This window comes from Zalophus californianus, chromosome 6 (genome assembly GCF_009762305.2).
Source record: "Zalophus californianus isolate mZalCal1 chromosome 6, mZalCal1.pri.v2, whole genome shotgun sequence".
Lineage (NCBI taxonomy): Eukaryota > Metazoa > Chordata > Mammalia > Carnivora > Otariidae > Zalophus > Zalophus californianus.
Window position 1 is genome coordinate 61,139,068 of NC_045600.1, and position 20,417 is coordinate 61,159,484.

The 20,417-nt window shown below is 39.9% G+C and overlaps 1 protein-coding gene across 1 annotated transcript in view; it reads right to left on the reverse strand.

The window, feature by feature from the left end:
* Positions 1-615: 615 nt before the first annotated feature.
* The window catches only part of PRORP (protein only RNase P catalytic subunit), a 132,096-nt gene continuing 112,294 nt past the window's right edge, over positions 616-20,417 (reverse strand). Inside the window, exons 5-7 of the mRNA XM_027570782.2 lie at positions 5,331-5,479; positions 2,380-2,575; positions 616-916 (exon numbers count right to left, since the gene is read on the reverse strand). Of these exons, the coding sequence (XP_027426583.1) occupies positions 785-916; positions 2,380-2,575; positions 5,331-5,479 (477 nt within the window). The 3' untranslated portion in view covers positions 616-784. The remainder of the gene's footprint in view (positions 917-2,379; positions 2,576-5,330; positions 5,480-20,417) is intronic.

The following is a 20,417-nucleotide window of genomic DNA, read 5'->3' on the forward strand; positions in this document are numbered from 1 at the left end:
AATCAAGGTCCAGTGAGGTGTATGCTGGCTGGCAAGCAGGTAAAACAGAGGCAAATATGAAAAGTTATGACTTGTTAAACTAAGTCAAACTTGATTAAATGAAAAAAAAAATCTGTATCCTTTAAAAAGCTCTCATATACTGAGTGATGGAATTAATAGTGTTCACAAAATACTGAACCAACTTGAAAAAGGCATTGTAGAATGAAGAACAAATGACCACAGGCTAAAGAGAACGAACTGCTCCTTTTCCTCCAACCCAAATCATTGGGTGGTAAGTAAAAGTTGCTAATAAGCTTCTGATATTTTGGCCAGTTTATCACAGAGGACATTAAGTGATTCAGTGTGAGCAGGAGATAATCTGTACAGGATGAGATGATCCTGGAAATGGAGAAGGGGTTTAGAAACAACATGAGCAGCCTAGGCCTAGAAGCAGTGATTCTGCTACTGGGGGACCTGGAAGGTGAGGTCAGGAGTAGAAAAATGGATATCAGAAGCGCTTGTTGCCCAAGTAAGTGGAGTAGCCGGCCCGCCAGGAGAAACGTAGGCTTCACTCTGCCTTGAGTTCCCCAAGTCTGGCCAAGTCTCCAAAAACAAATGCAACTGGTTATGAAAAGATTTTATATTTTATTTCATTAAAAAAAGTCAATCTGTTGACATGCAAACCAACCGGACCAAAGAGGACAGAGTGGATCACACAGGAGCACTGCTAAACAAGCATCGACTGAAGTGCTCTGATGCCAACCAGAAGAGCACCCAAACACAAGTTTAGCATGGGGGAGAGTCTTCATGTCTTTCGCTGAAGGCAAAGCCATTTGGTTGGCACTTCATAGGAGTATCTTTCCACTGTGTTTTCATCATATGGTATGTGCCACGAGTCTCCAGTTGTTTGCACCACTGTGTCGTAACAGGGGATATGCTGTTGAATTAAAAAGGGAACCAAACATTGAGAACAACACTAAGGGGTTACCTGGCCATTTCCCTTTCTTTTCTGACGACTTCTCAGTTTGCTTCAATATTCTCTCTTACTTAACAATGGATTTTCAGAGAGCAGGTAGCTCTGTGAAGATGAACCCTAGAATTAGGGGTCCCTTTTTGGGGGGTGGGTTCATTTTTAAGGTTAAAGATTCTCTGTATTATTACGTTTATAGGCGATAGTATCTCTTTACTTGCCTTTATCAGCTTTGTACGTGAGAGAAAAATTTCATATATTCAAAAGTAGAGAAATGGTATAATGAACTCCCAGGTACCACCCAGCTTCAACCATTACCAACACATGGCTAATTTTATTTCATCCACACCACTCCCCATGATTATTGTGAAGCAAATCTCAGATATTATATCACTTCTTCTGTAATATTCAATATGTACCTTTAAAAGATAAGATCTATTTTATAAATAAAAGTTCAATACTATTATTACACTTAAGAGTTAATAATTCCTTATCATCAGATATCTACTCTTCACATTTCCCCAATTATTACATGTGCATACATGTATTTTACAGTTGATTTCTTTGAACAGGAGTTGAAATTAGGTTATGACACCGTGACTGAATTATCTCTTAATTTTATTTTTTTAATTTAATTTTATTATGTTATGTTAATCACCATACATTACATCATTAGTTTTTGATGTAGTGTTCCATGATTCATTGTTTGCTTATAACACCCAGTGCTCCATTCAGTACGTGCCCTCTTTAATACCCATCACCAGGCTAACCTATCTCTTAATTTTAAATAGTGCTTTACTTTTCATCTCTATTCTCGTAATCTTTTGTTGTTGAGAAAACCAAGCCAGTTGTCCTATATCGTTTCCCACAGTCTTGATTTTTTGTATAGATCTGTTGTTTTGTATGTTTTTTGACCATTGGACCATATTTACCATTAACTAGTGTATTTTTCCATAATAACTTGCCTTTGGATTCTCTCCCTTTGCTTTCACACAAGAGACATTCCTTGTATTTGCAAGAATCTAAACTAGAGTCAAAGGAGAACTCAGTGGAGACCATGCTGCAGAAGTGGATTAACAGGAAAAAGGAGTTGCTTAGCAGAAATACTATGAACCATAAAGGATAAGGAATTTTCAGCTATTGCAAATAAATAGGAAAATAAAAAACATGTATGAAAATAAAAAACAAGTTATAATCCGTGACATAACTGAAGTCACAATTGATGACATCTCAGATGTTTTCACTATGTCAATTAATGTGGGGCTGTTCTATGAAAACTTTTGCCTTGGCCGACTTTCTGTTTCCAGGAACTGGCTAATTCCAAATACCAACCTACAGCTGAGAAAAATAAAGCATTTAAAACCTCCAGCTAGTAGCAAAATTCTTTGTGCCACACTCTGTTGACATTATGTAGAGAACAAATAACATACCTGAAAGGTTATTTTTGATCCTGCAACCCTATTAACAATTGCTAGCTGATGTCCCTGCTGCCACTTAAAGAAGAGGCGCTGGGTCTTGGCATCACGTAGACAGGCCTTGTGGTCCCGCATCAGATCTTTTGTGATAAATTTGCAGTGGTTCCCCGAGTGCAGTGTGGCATACAGAAGGAACGGATCATCCTCTGAGCTGAGCCAGGCAGAAGAAAGAATACAATCACACACAGCCCCAAGGAGGCAGAGGATAGCATTCTTTACCATGCTTTTTACTTCTTATTCCACTTTCCTCAGAGGTGCTCTGCATTCTTTCTTTTTTTTTAAGATCTTATTTATTGAGAAACAGAGAGAGAGAGAACACAAGCTGGGGGAGGGGCAAAGGGAGAGGGACAAGCAGACTCCCCGCTGAGCAGGGCGCCCCATGCAGGAGTCGATCCCAGGACCCTGGGATCATGATCTGAGCTGAAGGCAGATGCCTAACCGACTGAGCCACCCTGACGCCCCAGTGCTTTCATTCTTAAGTGACATGATCCCAGTGATACTTATAAACCAACCTCCAAGTCTTTTGGTAGTAGACAGCACTATCTAAAATACAAATGGAAAGCTAAGGGGAAGGGAATGCAAATGCTCAACTTGGCTCAGTTGGGTTCTTCCACTAAAATGGAAAATTCTAACAATAATTCCCTCTTCACATTCAAAAGCTGGTTCTCTGTGTGCCCCGGGTGTTGTTCCTGTTGGCCTATCCACCACAGAGCACACCCTTCCCCCCACTCAAACTCGAAAAATGTTCATAATATTAATAGGACAGGATGACACTTCCTTGCAAGCTACCAAAAATAATGGGCTGCCTCAAAGCTAAAATTGGTATCTCAAAGCAGCTTCTGGGAAGTCACCCAGATCTGCAACAGAAGGCATCACCTGCTTTGAGAAGAGCCAGTGACTCAGAGTCTCCAATGGACCCTCAGCTTCAGCACTCAGCACTGGAGGAGGTATGCTGTAAGAACAGCAGGGGCCACCTTGGCTCAGGAGACTCAGACCGCAGCATGGGATAGGTCTTATGCCTTATCCAAATGACCCAAAGTGGGACCATTTGATGTTTATTTTATACTAAACTATTTCAAATGAAATGATAAATGACTGGAATACATCTGCCTTAAAAATCTTCAGGAAAAAGAGAGAGGAAAAGAAAAAAAAAGTAGGGGGCTATATGGAACAAGATGAGAAAAATGATGATAATCGTTGGAGCTGGGTGACAGTTACATGGGGATTCACTATACTGTTCTCTGCAGTATATATTTGAAAAGATTTCTTTGGCAAATTAGTGGAACATAGAATTAATGTTAAAAACTTAAACATTCAAATCCAAAGCCTCAGAAGGTCACTTTAAAGTCCCAAACCAAGCATGAGATCAATTTCCATCAGGCTTTTTGGTTTTACCATCGCATTTCTCCAATTCCTCCACCTAAGGAAAAGAATAGTAATGATGACAGCACTACATACATGCTTTGCATGTACTTGGTGCCCTGCCACAGTTTTATATGTATTATTTACAGGTATTCTCTAATTTAATCTTCACAATACCCCGCTGGAGGTTACATATGAAGACGACACAGAGAAGGGAAACACCTTCCCGGATAGGAGGTGGCAGGCCCACGTTCTGAATCTGGGTAGACTAATGAAAGACTGTGCTCCTCTTGTCTACCCACTGTTGCCTAAAGTGAGTGTGTGCCGAGCGTTATTGTTGTCTTCTACTCTTAGAGACAGAGAAGTAACTCTTCCCGTGAATACATAAAAGGAGTTAGCTAAAGAAAAAAGGGATTGGTTTGGGATCTGAATGAGGGGTTAGCCTCCTGCTCCATGCATTGAGAGCCATTTTACCTTTTTAGGAATAGATAATTTGGGGAATACTGACAAATCCTGAAGCTATCACATTCAACACAACGAAACCTAGACCTGGGGCTGAGGGTACACACATTATCCATGCAAAGTTGGAAATAAACTTTTGTCAGCATAAATCATATGTAAAACTAAGTGTATTTTAAAACTTTACGTGTACTGTTGAGGATCTGTGCCCCTCTGGAGTAGATGCTTTCTTCTTTATGGACACTGTACCATTTTGTCACTGACCTTGTTTTCCATGTTCCTTTGGCTTCCTGAGAAGTTGTCGCTCATAGCAACATTCCCTTTACAGTTTGAATAAAATCCAGGTTCCTCGCTTGCCTACCAGAGCCCACAAGGTCTTCTTTACTGTGGTCCCTGCCTTCTCTCTGACCTCAGAACCTAGCACTTTTCTTCTTGCTGCACAGCTCATCTGCACTGGTTTGCTTGCTTTCTTCAAACATGCCAAACACATTCCTGCTTCATAGCTTTTTGAACATTTGCTGTTCCCTCTGCTTGATATGTTCTTCCATCCACCCTCACATTTTCTCAAATGACTCCTTCCCCTTGTATCTGCCCTCTCCCAATGGCTATTCCTGACCACCCCACCCGCTACCCTCTGACCTACCCCCTACCTAATCCTTTTTCACCTATTCACTCTGCTTTATTGTTTAGCATTGATCCCTGCCTGGGCTTACATTACCTTTTTATTTGTTTAGCTGTTTATTTTAAGTCCCAAGAAGGTAGGGACTTGGTGAACAATTGTGGTTTCCCAAGAACACAGAAGGTGCTCATATATATGTAATATTTGTTAAATGATCTACGTAGGACCTTATGCATGCATTCTGGGTACTCATCTCACTTCTGACTTTAGCTTCCTCCTATTTCTCCTTTATCCTGATTTCCTCATCTATTTAAATTTACCCTGCTGTAGGAAGTAGATTTTTGTCAGCTGCCTCAAATCTTTTTTTGGGATTCATACGCATGCACTTTAAAAATGGCGAAAATAGGTAACTAGCAAGCAGATGACTTGGGCCGAGTGTAATTCACCTAGTACCTTCAGTACTTACATGTTGTCAGCAAAGAAGCACCTGGCTTGCTTTTGCACCTTTTTCATCTCATCCTTTCTCCACCTCGAGTGCTGTGTTAGCATGTGCTTTCGGCCCAGGACCAGCAGCTGCACATTCTGCTTGGCTAGTTGAGAGACCACATCCAAGAGCTAGAAAACACAAAGCCAGTCCCCAAGAGGGCCAAGGGAAGAATCTCAAGTAAATGGAGTGGTTCTTCCAACTGGTAGTCTCAATGGTAAAACACTCTTTTCTGGTAATGGGTGAAAAAACATTCCTTAAAATAATTTTCCATCTTTGTAAACCTGAAGAAAATGTTTTCTTATTACAAATAAATGTCTACCACCTGCCTACTGGTTAGGCAACATTTCACTGGGTCTGAGGGTGGAGAGATTTCTAAGCATAGACAAGATGAGTGGTTTTTATTTTTTTTTTTAAGATTTTATTTATTTATTTGACAGAGAGAGAGATTGCGAGAGAGGGAACACAAGCAGGGGGAGTGGGAGAGGGAGAAGCAGGCTCCCCACTGAGCAGGGAGCCCAATGCAGGGCTCGATCCCAGGACCCTGGGATCATGACCCAAGCCCAAGGCAGATGCCTAACGACTGAGCCACCCAGGTGCCCCAAGGAGTTGTTATTAAAGTGTGTTCCACAGAGTCCACTGGGATAGAGAGAGGGAGGTTCAACGAGGATGGGCTTTAGTCCCCACCCTGTTTTAACCAAAACTGCTCAGCTTTTGTATATTTATATATTGGTATTTTGCATACGTTTCCATTTGAATAAAGGGTTCTACTTTTTTTTTTTTTACAGTTTGTATACGACTGGATTAGATAGCATCTTTTCAGCCAACTTTTCCATGTCATGATTCTGCTGAGACTGCTACCTTTCACTGAAATCCTTTTTTCCACTCAAAGATCTGTCAATTTCTATTCTCTAGTCTCCTTTTCAGTGAATTTACTCCCATTTTCTCTACTTCCCACCCATCTTGTGTGCACATGACTGCCTCTCAAAAGTCTGGATTTTTAGCAAATCTAGTACGTTGGTAAGCTTGCCTACATTCAACCTTTCATAAGGAGAAGTCTATAGATTACTTTTATTGACAACTTACTAAACTAAGCTATAAATGGATATTACTAAGTAAAATAAAAGTTAATGAAAAATTATATTATATAACTGTATCAGAAATATAAAAGTTCTTTATAACAGTTGTTGAGCCTATGAAAATCAGGAGTTGAAAGTCACTGAATAAATCATTAATTTTCTTGAGGCTTGGTTGGAAAGGCACTGATTTTATTATTTTTACTTATTTATTTTAAAATATTTTACTTATTTATGTGACAGAGAGAGAGAGTACAGGCAGGGGTAGCAGCAGAGGGAGAGGGAGAAGCAAGCTCCCCACTGAGCAGGGACCCAATATGGCGCTCAATCCCAGGACTCCAGAACCATGACCTGAGCTGAAGGCAGATGCTTAACAGACTTGAGCCACCCAGGCACCCCTAAAAAGGCACTGATTTTAATCTAGCTTCCCTTTACTCATAATTTCTTCCCATGTAGATTTTTAGGATATTTAAAATTCTTTAATCAATAAAACTTCATTTATTTGGTCAGTTGTCAAATATTGCTATGGCACCTGTTATGTATAATATCTGTGTAGACTTTCTTAACAGTCTAAGAATGATTTTAGTAAGGGCCAAATTTTTAATATTACTGCTTAATGCTTTGGATTTATATCATCCATCCTACTCTATTACTAATTTTATTATTTTAGGGAACTGCAGTTGGTTTTATTATCCCTAATTAGTAGTTCTAGAATTAAGACAGAATGGACAAAACTTGCCCACTGAATGTGTGCTAATACATAAGCAGAAAAGTATACCAAGACCATTGTAAGGCCCCTAAACCCAAAGCCTTACAATCAGTAAAATATAATTCTTTCCTTCAAAGCTAGGAATAAAGGCTTCTGTGTTCATTCAACAGTTATTTCCCAGGCCTCACTATGTATAAGGCACATGGTAGGTATCTCAGCCTACAAAATTTTAAAAGACATGGCCCCTGGGGCGCCTGGGTGGCTTAGTCGGTTGAGCATCTGCCTTTGGCTCAGGTCATGATCTCAGGGTCCAGGGATCAAGCCCCGTATCAGTTCCCTGCTCAGCAGGAAGTCTGCTTCTCCCTCTCCCTCTGTCTCCGCACCCCACCCCGCCCTTGCGTGTGCATGCACACTCTCTCTCTCACATAAATAAATAAAATCTCCAAAAAAAAGACATGGACCCTGTCTTTAGTGAGGGAGTGACTATCAACCTAGGAAAATATATATGCTGGCTCTACATTTGTTAGGTGGTTAATAAATATTTTCTGATTAGCTGAAGAATATACTCAATCAAAAAAGTTGCTCATTATTGAAAACTTAAAAAATATAGACCAGAAGAAAGACAAAGAAGAAACCACTCATACCTTGCCACCCAAAGACTGTTAACATGTATTTACCAGTAGTTTTATTCCATACATTTTTATATAATCTTTTAAGCCATCATTTTAAAAGTTAGGCTAGTAATCAAAAGCAAAAATCTACACTGTAAGAAAGTTTGGCTCATCGATTCAAATACCTCAAAAGACACTGAGAGGTGCATCTCCTTCAGAATGCACTTATAACATTCCTTTCTTTTTAAGATTTTATTTATTTATTTGAGAGAGGGAAAGCATGAGCAGGGGGAGGGGGAGGGACATGGGGAGAGATGGAAAAGGACAAGCAGACTCCCGCAGAGCACAGAGCCCGATGCAGGGCTCCATGCAGGGCTGGATCCCAGGACCCTGAGATCATGACCCGAGAGGAGAGGAAGTCAGACGCTTAACTGTTTAGCCACCTGAGCCACCCAGGCACCTCTATAACATTCCTTTCCTAAAGCTATGCTGAGATTACAGATTATTTTCAGTGAGCCCAATTACAAATGTCAACTCAATTCATTAAGAGGAATAACAATTACTTTTAAATTTTCCATATGAGTTGCCACCAAGTTAAAGATACAAAAAAAAAAAATTCAAACAAAAACACTTTTTGATACTGATGGCTTAAATTTTCATGCAACTGGGAAGACATGGCTTAAAGAAAAACACAGTTGGGTCTTCAGAGCTACATGCTGGTTTAGATAAACGGCCTTGAGTTTCCTAATATTAAGTTAAAAATGGGGCCCCAGAGAAGAACAGGAAAAGATTAGCTTGAACTGCTCTGGGGCGCCATCTTGTGGCTCAGAGGTCTCTAGTAGCAGCAGCTCTCTGAAACAATGCAAACAAAGGAGAGTAAGTGAAAGACACAGGAAAGAAAGATGTGTATACAGAATAAAGGCACTGGCCTGAAACTGTAACAGTCTAGCTATGAGCCAACTTTCTCTCGGGTAAATTCCAGGGCTGGATCCAGTGGGCTGGGTCAGAGTCAGAGGTATACTCAGAACAGTAAAGAAAAAGAAAATTTACCTTAACTCTACGTTAGATCAAAAATAAAACTGGGAGGGATTTCCACTTCTAGGAAGATGGGAGTAGATCTACTTTTTCCTATCTCTGCCACTAAGTACAACTAAAACCCCTAGACGTTACATAAGACAAACACAGAAAGACTTTGAAAGTCTGATGTTTCCAAAAATCAAAATGTTTTCAAACACATTTAAGATATAAAATAATAGCATACCGGGTGCCTAGCTGGCTCAGTCAGTGGAGCATGCAACTCCTGATCTTGGGGTTGTAAATTTGAGCTCCATGTTGGGTGTGGAGATTGCTTAAAAATAAAATTAAAAAAAAGCATAAAATGAGATTTATGCCTATTTTCCACATAAAGCAAAAAAAAATTCAGAAATTAAAAAAAAAAAAGAAGACTGTGAAAGGTAGAGAGAAAAAAGCCTGGCTAGGGACCTGGGGGCATGAAGAATAACATGGCAGTGAGTTCTTTTTGCCTCATATATCCTAGACTTGGAGCTAAAGAAGCCGGAAACCCAGAAATGCCAATGGGCACAGACAAAAAGAGCCCAACAAAGGCCTGTTTTCTCTAGCCAAAGGACTACAAAGAGGCCATCTGGCAAGACAGAAAACTTGTTACAATGATGACACCAGCGGACAGTGATATTGTGTGTGTGTGTGTGTGTGTGTGTGTACACGTATATATATATATGTATATGCTATACAAAGAGGTACACTAAAAAACACTATAGATTAAAAAATAAAATAAAAAACCCACCCTTGGTACATAAAAGTGGAATTCTATAAAAAGTTCAAGTAGCCCATAGGAAGGCAAGAAAAATAAAACAAACACAAAAATAGAGATGATAGAAAACAAAAAATAAAATGGCAGGCATAATCTTAACATTTCTTTCTTTTTTTTTTTAAGATTTATTTGACACTGAGAGAGACAGCGAGAGAGGGAACACAAGCAGGGGAAGTGGGAGAGGGAAAAGCAGGCCTCCCGCCGAGCAGGGAGCCCGATGCAGGGCTCGATCCCAGGACCCTGGGACCATAACCTGAGCCAAAGGCAGACGCTTAATGACTGAGCCACTCAGGTGCCCCTAATCTTAACATTTCAATAATAACATGAAACAAAGGTCTGGGCTTTTTTTTAAGATTTTATTTATTTATTTGAGAGAGAGAGAGAGAGCACAAGCAAGGGGAGAGGCAGAGAGAGAGGGAGAAGCAGACTCCCCACTGAGCAGAGAGCCCCGATGCGGGACTCAATCCCAGGACCAGGAGATCATGACCTGAGCTGAAGGCAGACGCCCAACCATCCGAGCCACCCAGGTCCCCCAAAATGTAAAGGGCTTTAATACACCAATTAAAAGAGGCTGGCAGATGGGGCACCTGGGTGGCTCAGTTGGTTAAACGTCTGCCTTTGACTCAGGTCATGATCCCAGAATCCTGGGATCAAGTCCCACATCGGGCTCTCTGTTCAGTAGAGAGCCTGCTCCTCCCTCTTCCTCTTGCTCTGCCTACTTGTGCTTTCTCTCTCTGTCAAATAAACAAATAAAATATTAAAAAAAATAAAAGAGGCTGGTAGAGTGGATTAAAAAACATAACCCAACTATACACTATCTAAAAGAAACTCATTTCAAATATACAAATATAGGCTAGTGGAAAGTTAAAGGATGGAATAAGTTAAATCACACAAACTATTCATCAAAGGAAAGCCAGAGTGGCTACATTAATATTAAATGAAGTAGGGTTCAGAGCAAAGAAAATGACCAGATATGCAGAGAGACATTATGTGACAAAAGGATCAATCCACCAAGAAGACACAGCAATCCTAAATGTGTGTAGACCAAACAACAGAGCTGCAAAATGTGTGAAGCAAAAATTGTGAAATAGACAAATCCACAATTACAGTTGGAGACTTCAATCCTCCTCTCTCAACAACTGGGAGAAGACCTAGACAGAAAATCAGCAAGCATATGGAAGAACTCAACAACACCATCCATGTTCATGGATTGGAAACCTCAAGACAGTAAAAATGTCAATTCTTGAGGCGCTTGGGTGGCTCAATTGTTAAGCATCTGCCTTCGGCTTGGGTCATGGTCCCAGGGTCCTGGGATTGAGCCCCTCATCGGGCTTCCTGTTCAGTGGGAAGCCTTCTTCTCCTTCTCCCACTCCCCCTGCTTGTGTTCCCTCTTCGCTGTCTCTCTCTCTGTCAAATAAATAAATAAAATCTTAAAAAAAATGTCAATTCTCTCCCAAATTGATATGTGGGTTTTTAATGCAATTCCTACCAAAATCCCAGCAAGATTTTTTGGTAGATATATACAGGATTATAATAAACTTATATGGTAAGGCAAAGGAAGAACAGCTAAAACAATTTTGAAAAAAAATAAATTGGGAAGAATCAGTCTACCTCATCTTAAGCCCTATTATAGAGCTAAAGTAATCTAAATTCTGTGATATTGATAGAGGAATAGGCATATAGATCAACAGAACAGAACAGGTGACCCAGAAATAGACCCACACAAATATGCCAAGGAAAGATAACCTTTTAAACAAATGGTGCTGAAGCAATTGGACATCCATAAGTAAAAAATAAACCTCTATTTAAATCTCATACCTTATATAAAAAATTCAATCAAAATAGACCATGGAATTAAATATTAAACATAAGCTATAAAGTTTTAGGAAAAAACCTAGGAGAAAAATCTTCATGATAGAGCTACACAGAGTTCTTAGACTTGACATCTAAGACATTGTCTATAAAAGAAAAAATTGATAAATTTTTGAAACAAGTACTTAGACTTGACATCTAAGACACTGTCTATAAAAAGAAAAATTGATACATTTTGAAACAAGGAAAAATTGATAAATTTTGAAATTTTTGAAACTTTATGAAAGACCTGTTAAAAAGATGAAAAAGACAAGTTACAGACTAGGAGAAAATACATGCAAATCACATATTCAACAAAGAAGTGGTTTCTAGAACACATAAAGAATCTCAAAACTCAACAGCTAAAAAAAAGCAAACTATCCAAATAAAACATGAACAAAGTCCTTTTGGGGCACCTGGCTGGCTCAGTTGGTACAGCATGTGACTCTTGATCTTGGGATCATGAGTTCCAGCCCCACCTTGCACCAAAGAAGACATACATGATATACAAGCATATGAAAAGATATCCAACATTACTAGCCATCAGGGAAATGCAAATTATAATCCAATGAGTATCAGAATGGCTAAAATGAAAAATAGTAATAACACCAAATGCTGGTGAGGATATGGAGAAACTGAATCACTCATATATTGCTGGTGGGAATTTAAAATGGTACAGCCACTCTAGGAAACAGTTGGACAGGTTCTTGTAAAATTAAATATGCAACTACCACATGATCAAGTTATTGTATTTCTGTGCATTTATCCGAGAGAAATGAAGACTTATGTTCACATAAAAACTTGTACACACATGTTTAATTACTTATGTTTATTCGTAATAGCCAAAATCTGGAAACAATCCAGATGTCCTTCAATAGATGAATAGTTAAACAAACTGGTACATCTAGATCATGGAATACTAAACAACAATAAAAAGGAACAAACTATTGATATTGCAACAACCTGGATTGATCTCCATAGAATTATGTCTTGTGAAAAAAGCCAGACATAAAGGGTTATGTACTGTGTGATTCCACTTACGTAACATTTCTGAAATGAGAAAATTCTAAAAACTGAGAACAGATTAATGGCACCTGGGGGCTAAGGAGGAGGTGAGGTCAGGCGGGAAGTAGGTATGGCTATAACAGGGCAACAGGAGGGATCCTTGTGGTGATGGAAATTTCTCTATCTTGACTGTATCAAGCTCAATATCCTGGTTGTGATAATATAGTTGGGTAAGATGCTACCATTGGAGGAAAGTGGGTAAAAGATACATGGAATCTCTGTGCACTATTTCTTACATCTGCATATGAATCTACGATTATCTCAAAATAAAAAGTAAACAAAAAAGCCAAACCGAAACAAAAAACAAAACCTCTAAAACCAAAACTGGGGCTTCTAAGGACAAAGGGGTGTGACAAATAGCCAATATGTATTGGATGGTCAATACAAGATATAAAAGGCAATCCTCTCCTGAGACTATAAGCAGGAAATAAGTTTAGATGAGAAAGGAAGAATTTTCTTGAGCTCAGGGTAGTCCTGGCCAGGGAAGCTGCAATCCACTCTAGACTGCTCTAACCTGGGAAACCATGAGATGGGAAGGACAGTTCTGGGCTTGTCTAAGGAGTCTAGAATCTGAGCCACATAGTAGAACAAACTGAACAGTATGGCTCCTTCTAGAGAATATCTAAAATTCCACACTGATTCCAGAACTTCTCTGGGAACCTCAAGGTTAACCTGAAATTAGATCTCACATACTCCTCACAGCCCCATTGCTCCTTAAGATGTCTAAAGGATAATTTTCCAAAAACCAGAAGAGTAAGGACAAATTTCAGACTAATATTTGATGCAAACATTTTCTGGTTTAGGCGTTCATTCGAACTTGGTTACTCTCCTGCAGGAACAGATAAAAGGTTTCTTTTTACTTGTAAGTGATACACTTATTTTTGGTATAAAATTGCTGAAAGGTAGTTCCTGAGCTTAGGGTAAAAATACATTTGGCAGGGCTACATGTGTTAGAAATAACTGTGTGGGGATCCTCAAGAAGTAGAAAAGCTACCTGAGAGTGGTAGAGGCCAATGAGGGCAAGAGCTTTTCTGAGTAATCCTAGACAACAAGGGTAACTTCCTTTCCCCATTCTTAACTTTCTACCCCACTGCCTGCAGTCTCTCGCACTTCCTGGCTTGTATGGACCGTAGATCTTAAAAAACTCTTAAGCCTTTGGGATCCGACGTCTACAGAAATTAGTTTTTATGCCAGTTCCTCAGCAAGATAACTACAATCAGTATACCTTATATTAAGAATCCTCATTATCAGACACCTTCTGGAAAAAGTTTTGGAAACAACACAAATGTCCAACAGACAGATAAACAAAATGTGTAAATGCATACAACAGAGTATTATTCAGCCTTAACAAGGAATAAAATTCCGATACATGCTACAACATGGATAAACCTAGAAGACATTATGCTAACATTGTGAAGACATTAAGCCAGACACGGAAGAACAGATATTATATGATTCCACTTACATGATGTACCTAGAGTAGTCCAATTCATAGAGACAGAAAATATAATGGTTGCAAGGGGTAGGGTTGGGGGATGAGATATTGTTTAATGAGTACAGAGTTTCAGTTTGGGAAAGTGAGAAAGTTCTAGAGATGAATGGTAACGATGGTTGCACGACAATGTGAAGTACTTAATGCTATTGAACTGCATACTTAAAAATGGTTAACACAGTGTCTTATATGTAAGTGATGAATCACTAACTTCTACTCCTGAAACTAATATTACACTGAATGTTAACTAACTGGAACTTAAACGAAAACTAAAAACTACAAAAAAAATGGTTAACATAAATTTTGCACTATGTATATTTTGCCACAATAAAAGTTTTATGATTGAAATCTAAAAGTATAAACAAAAGTAGGTAAAACAGCATAATGAACTGCTGGGTAGCTGTCACCAGCTTCGGTAATTATCAGCCTCTGGCCAATCCAATTTCATCTGTCTCCCAACTCAGATTATTCTCCCTCTCAGATTATTTTGAAACAAATCCCAGACATCATATCATTTCATCTGTAAATATGTCAGAATGTACGTCTAAACATAAGGACCCTTTAAAAAAATAAGCACAATGCCATTATCCTATCTAAAAAATTAACAATAATTCCTTAATATCAAATATACAGTGTTCATCTGAGTCATAATTTTTTTTACAGTCTTCAAAAAAAAAAATCAAGATCTAAAAAAGCTCCATATATTGCAATTGCTTGATTGCAGTTAAAGAAATGTGGCTGTTTGTCTTAGAATTTCCCGCACTTAGATTCCGCTGACTGCATCCCTATGATATCATGTAACATATTCTCCAGGCCTCTGTTTTTCTTACAAATCGGTAGTTGGATCTAGAGACTCGATCAGAGTCAAGGATTTTTTGGGAGTGCACTTACGTATGTGTGTGCGTGCGCATGTGTGTGCTTAAAATGGCGGCCTGATACAGTGAAAACTCCAGTTCATTCATCAACCATTAATGAGCACTTCTCTTGTCAGCCAATAAGCAGGGAGTACTGGAGATACAGATAGAAAGACATAGTTATCTCTAACCTCCAGGAGTTTGCGGTCAAATGACTATAATATAATTTAATAAGTGCTAAGAGGGAGGACAAAGGATGGGCACTTAAATCACACTGGGGGTGGGGAGAGTGGTCAAGGAGGTCTCCACAGAGGAAGCAACAGCTGAGGTTTCAGATGAATTATCCGGGCAAGGAATGGGAGTTTCCAAGGACAAGGAGTAGATGAGGTATCACAGGAAGGATACAGACTTAGAGGGGAATAAATCTGAGGATGAAACATGAGGAATACTATTTTTTGAAGGGTAGAGTGATGAGAAAATTCTTTAATGTAAACTGAGGAATAGCAAGAGAGATGAAAGAAAAACCAGGAGACGAAAGTCTTTCAGAAAGACTATAAAGAGCATTTCAGGAAGAAAGGAGAGGCTAAGTATTGGTGCTTACAGAGACACCAAAGTGCAGCCTGCAGTTTGGAGGAGTCATTTTGATGACACCACGGGGGCAGGACTGAGATTTCAGTTGGGTTCCTAAACTACATACGGTTACAGTTTGCTTTGTCCAGAGAGACTCTGTCTTACAAGCCTGGTTCTATTTTGCTTACCAAAAATAACAATCAATTCTACTTTTTCATTTCAGAAACTGTGTCATGTGTCCTCTTCAAAATTTCCAGCTTCCAGAAGCTTCAATGTGAAGGGAGGAGGTGTTTGATTTTTTTTTTTAAAGATGGAAGAGACTTGACAACCTTTATATTCTGAGAAAAAGTGAGCAGCAAAGTAGAGGCTGAAGATACGGGCATAGAGGGGATGATTGTTGGAACCAGTTTTCTGAGAAAGCAGGCAGAGAATCTAGAGAACAGGTGAGAGAGAGAACACCTCTAGCACAGAGATGATTTGAACAGAGATAAACTGGTTTGACTGTGGTGTGTGGGGGGGTGTGTGTGTGGTGTATGTGGAAACACGAGCTCGCTCCTCCCGACAGCTTCTATTTTCTGTGTGCAGCAGGAGGTGAGTCATTGGCCGAGGGACGGCGGTGGTGGGGAGCGGCAGGCCTGAGGGCAGAGGCACCCAGACGATACAACTGGTGTGAGGCAGCAAGTGGGAGCCAGCTGCAGACGCCCGGGGCAAGCCAGTCAGCGTAAGAACCTAGAAAAGGGTGGAAGCCAGGGGTGCCTACAGGCAGCAGCAGTGGGCACAGAGGGGGGATTTTCAGCACTCAGCATCCTGGCTGAGAGGCCGTCGTGAGTAATGATCATCCCTTATCCCACATTCACGTTTGGTCAAAAGGCACTTTCAGGTGGAACCATAATCTAGACCAGCACTCATCTAATACCAGTTTCCGTATTTACTGCTGGAGGTACCATTCCAAATTTACATCAGCAAAGGATCTGTGGTTTGGAGGTCCAGACCTGAGACAGGAATTCCAAGTTCCTATTTTATTTATTTGCTCCGATTGCTTTATTTTTAAAACGTGATATCAGGTAGCCTCCCACCCTCTCCACTCCCCCACTATCCTTAACAGTATTATGAACATTTATCTATCAAGTCATCATCAACAAAAATGTAAAATGCCATCACAGCCACATACAATTTCTATATGAAAAGCTCATTGGAGAAAGGATCTCAAAACCATGTGGCTTTCAGGGCACACTCTCTCTGGCAACGTCTACCCCTTCTAATGACTTTTGGAAACAACCAGGTGCCAATTCGATAAGGTGGCCCCGGGAGGCCGCATGTTAATGCTGAAGTATGCTTCCTTCCTCAACCTACCTCTCCACCTTCAGCCCAATCTCTCCCCTTTTAATGTGGAGGAGTGGTGGGGCAATGGTGAGGAGAAGCTGTATTTACTTCTCTTAGCCTGACTGAAGGGCAACCCCTCCCCCAATTCTATTCAGCTAGTTAGAGCTCGGTACCCAGTGGATAAGGCACCCAGTGTCATTTGCTGGCATCTTCTCATGCCGGTATTCGATGTGTGAACTGGGAAGTTCAAAGATTCCTGCACTCAGCTGTGGACAGTTTTCTTTAAAAGATCTGATGTAGAAGGGGGAATTTGATTAAGTAGAAATTGTTCTCATTGAAAATGGTCAGCAGCTGTTACAGGTGCAAACTGTGACCAGATGGGGTGTTTGAGGTGCAAGGCACTGTGCACTTTAAGCTTTTGGAGGCCTCATTTTTCTCAGATAAAACCATGTAAGTGCTCACATCGAGGAAGATGTAAAGTGATTTTGTCTTTGACCTATCTCCTCTTTATGCATGCACACAGCTATAGTTGAGCACCTGAGGTGTGTGCAAGGAAGCAGATTAATTTTAAATAGAATGTTGAGGGTGCCTGGGTGGCCCAGTTGGTTAATCATCTGCCTTTGGGTCAGGTCATGATGTCAGGGTCCCGGGATCGAGCCCTGTGTCAGGCTCTCTGCTCAATGGGGAGTCTGCCTCTCCCTCTGCCCCTCCCCTGCACTCATGCATGTGTGCGCACTCTCTCTCTAATAAAATCTTTAAAAAAATAGAATATTGATGCTAAAGAGATTATTTTCCATTATTTGTAAGTGGAGAGACTTAAAATTCCATAAAAAAGAAAAAGAAATTCTTAAAATAACCACAAACAGCCAGCATATAGTTTTTTTGGACACTAAAGTCAGGAAATACACATTCACTTTTTATGTTATAGTGGAGGGTTCCTATTTGACTCTGGCTGGGTTTTAGGATATGATGGGTTTAAGTCAAAAGCAGACAAGAGAGGGCGCCTGGGTGGCTCAGATGGTTAAGCATCTGCCTTCGGCTCGGGTCATGATCCTGGGGTCCTGGGATCGAGTCCCGCATCGGGCTCCCTGCTCCTTGGGAGCCTGCTTCTCCCTCTGCTTCTCTCTCTCTCTCTCTCTCTCTCTCTCTCTCCCTCTGTCTCTCATGAATGGATAAATAAAATCTTGAAAAAATATATTTAAAAAAAAAGCAGACAAAAGAAAGCAAGAAAAGTAAACAAAGATTCTTTGGATCCTTCCCTTTCATGCGCATTAATTAATTTTGACAATTATTCCCCACAAACTACGAGACCAGGAAATCACTTTAGAGACACAATGATCGATGCACTCCATAGAGGCAATGTTCTCACAGACTCAGAAGACTACAAACACAGTATTTATAAATTGACACACTGTGCTCTCCACAAAGTTTGCAGCAGAAAAAACAAGGCATGGCAAGTCATAACTTACACTAGAACAATGGAGTTTTCTACTTGTTTCTGTGTTCCTACCATCTGCAGGTAAGCACATACTCAGTTTCATTCTCTTCTTTGTCTTTGTAACTCTCACTGTTCTCTTGAGCTAAGTTTTGGGAAGAGAATTCCTGCCCTAGAGATAGTCCTCAGGTGACTGCTATTTTCGACATTTTTTTGTGTACCTCTGAAAATGCCACCAAGGAGGAGTGCAGGAAACCCACCAAAGTTGTGGCTCAAGGCTTCTCGTCATATTTTCATTTGCCAACTACTTACTGGTGCTGTCTCAGACTCAATTCTACCTATGAAGCAGTTGCTGCTTACACACACACACACACACACACAGAGAGAGAGAGAGAGAGAGAGAGAGAGAAAGAGAGAGATCATTCTTTACTTAAGGAAGATTAATGATGTTTCGTTGCTGGAACTGTTCAAGAGCTATATGCCATGTGAGATATAGATTAACACTTGATGAAAATGGGTGAATTGGAAGAAGATGAAAAAAGGAAATGTTTTAGAGAAGCAGCAGAAGCTGGGGTGAGGAGGGGGAGGGAAACTTCACTGGGTGGTATTCAAGAGCCTGGTGGTGTCCAGAGAGGCGAGGCCGGGACTGAACCAGAGTCCTGCTTCCATCTCTGGGACCATGAACTCTGAACACAGATTTAAAACTCTGATGACTGATTGACTATAAAGTTCTTTAAACCTCTTGGAAGGAAGTATACAGACAAAATACTATCACTTTATTATGATGTCATAAATGATCCCACTACATTACATTAGACTCACCATCTCCTATATCCTGCTTTCGTCAGTCTCTGGTATTTTGGGGAGATTTCAATGATCTCATGTTGTCTTTAGTCAATGAAACAATCCTACTGAGGAAGAGAAATGCCCTTCCTGACTTGGGAACATCCTGTCAAGTGTGGGATGTGTTTCCTCCATACCATGTCTCTCCGATGCCATTAGCACCCACACAGTTGTCCGGCCTTTTAGAGAATGATTAAATTGGCCAAGATGGATTTCCCCATCTAGCTGAGAGTCAGCACTGTCTAGAAGACAGAAGATTTCACTCCTGACTCATAGAATGACTTTTCTCCAAACATTTACATGCATCCTTTGGTCTTTTTAGTTTCTCTGTTAAGATATTTGTGTTTCTTTTATCACGGTGAGGCAGAAAAGGACAGTATTTTGAAGACTGAAAACTAATTTCAGGAAGATTAAATTTAATTACTCTGATGCATTTTCATTTCCACTTTCAAAAATTTACTTAAAATTTCTGCCAGGGTTCTAGATCCAGTTCATGTACAGGGCGTAATCTGCTCACACTGGGAAAGTATGTAAATGCTTTCAGGCTCACAGATACCATTTAATAACTAGAAGAGAAAGAATAAGATGAGGGGACTGTGGAGGCTTGAAAATTTGTGTAGCCTTTCCATGGCTGCATTGATTCACATAGCTTCTGTTTTAGCACAGAGCCACATACAACTGTACACTGTGACTATTGATTTTGTTTTCTGGAACAATCTTGTCAGTTCAAAATAGACAAAAGACCCAGGAACAGAAAAAGACACCTTGGATATCTCCAGTTAATGTTTCAGGGCATCTATACAGCTCTGCAGTGGAAGGGCTTATATAGTAAATGAAACTGAATAGAGACATAAAAGAGACTTTTCCAATTTATACCTAGTATTTGATAGTATAGTAATTAAGAGCAACGAGCTTTGAAGTCAGGCTGCCTGGGTTCAAATTCTGGTTCCACTATGTCAGAACTGTGTGACCTTGGGAAATTTACATTTCCTCTTTGGGCCTGTTTCATCACTGGTAGAATGGAGATACAAATTGGGTTATTATGAGGATCAATGTAGATGCATTTAGCTACAAAGCCCATGGAAAAATACTCAATAAGTACTAGCTATTATTAGACAGTACAGCCTGGATTAGGACATTTAGACCTCCCAAACCTCACTGTATCCACTCCCCCCAAAAAACAAAACAAAACAAAACAAAACAAAAAGGAAAGAGAATCAAAACAGAAGAAAAAGAAAGGAAAGAGGTTCTTTTGGTATTGTCACAGACTTGGGTGATTTTTGTGTTAATCTCTCTGTCAACACTTGTTAATAACGAGTAAAATGTAAGCTTTCAGGTTAAGAAGACAAAAGGAACACATGCATCTAATATTAATCCCACATGAGATCCCAGTAAAACTATAATACAGA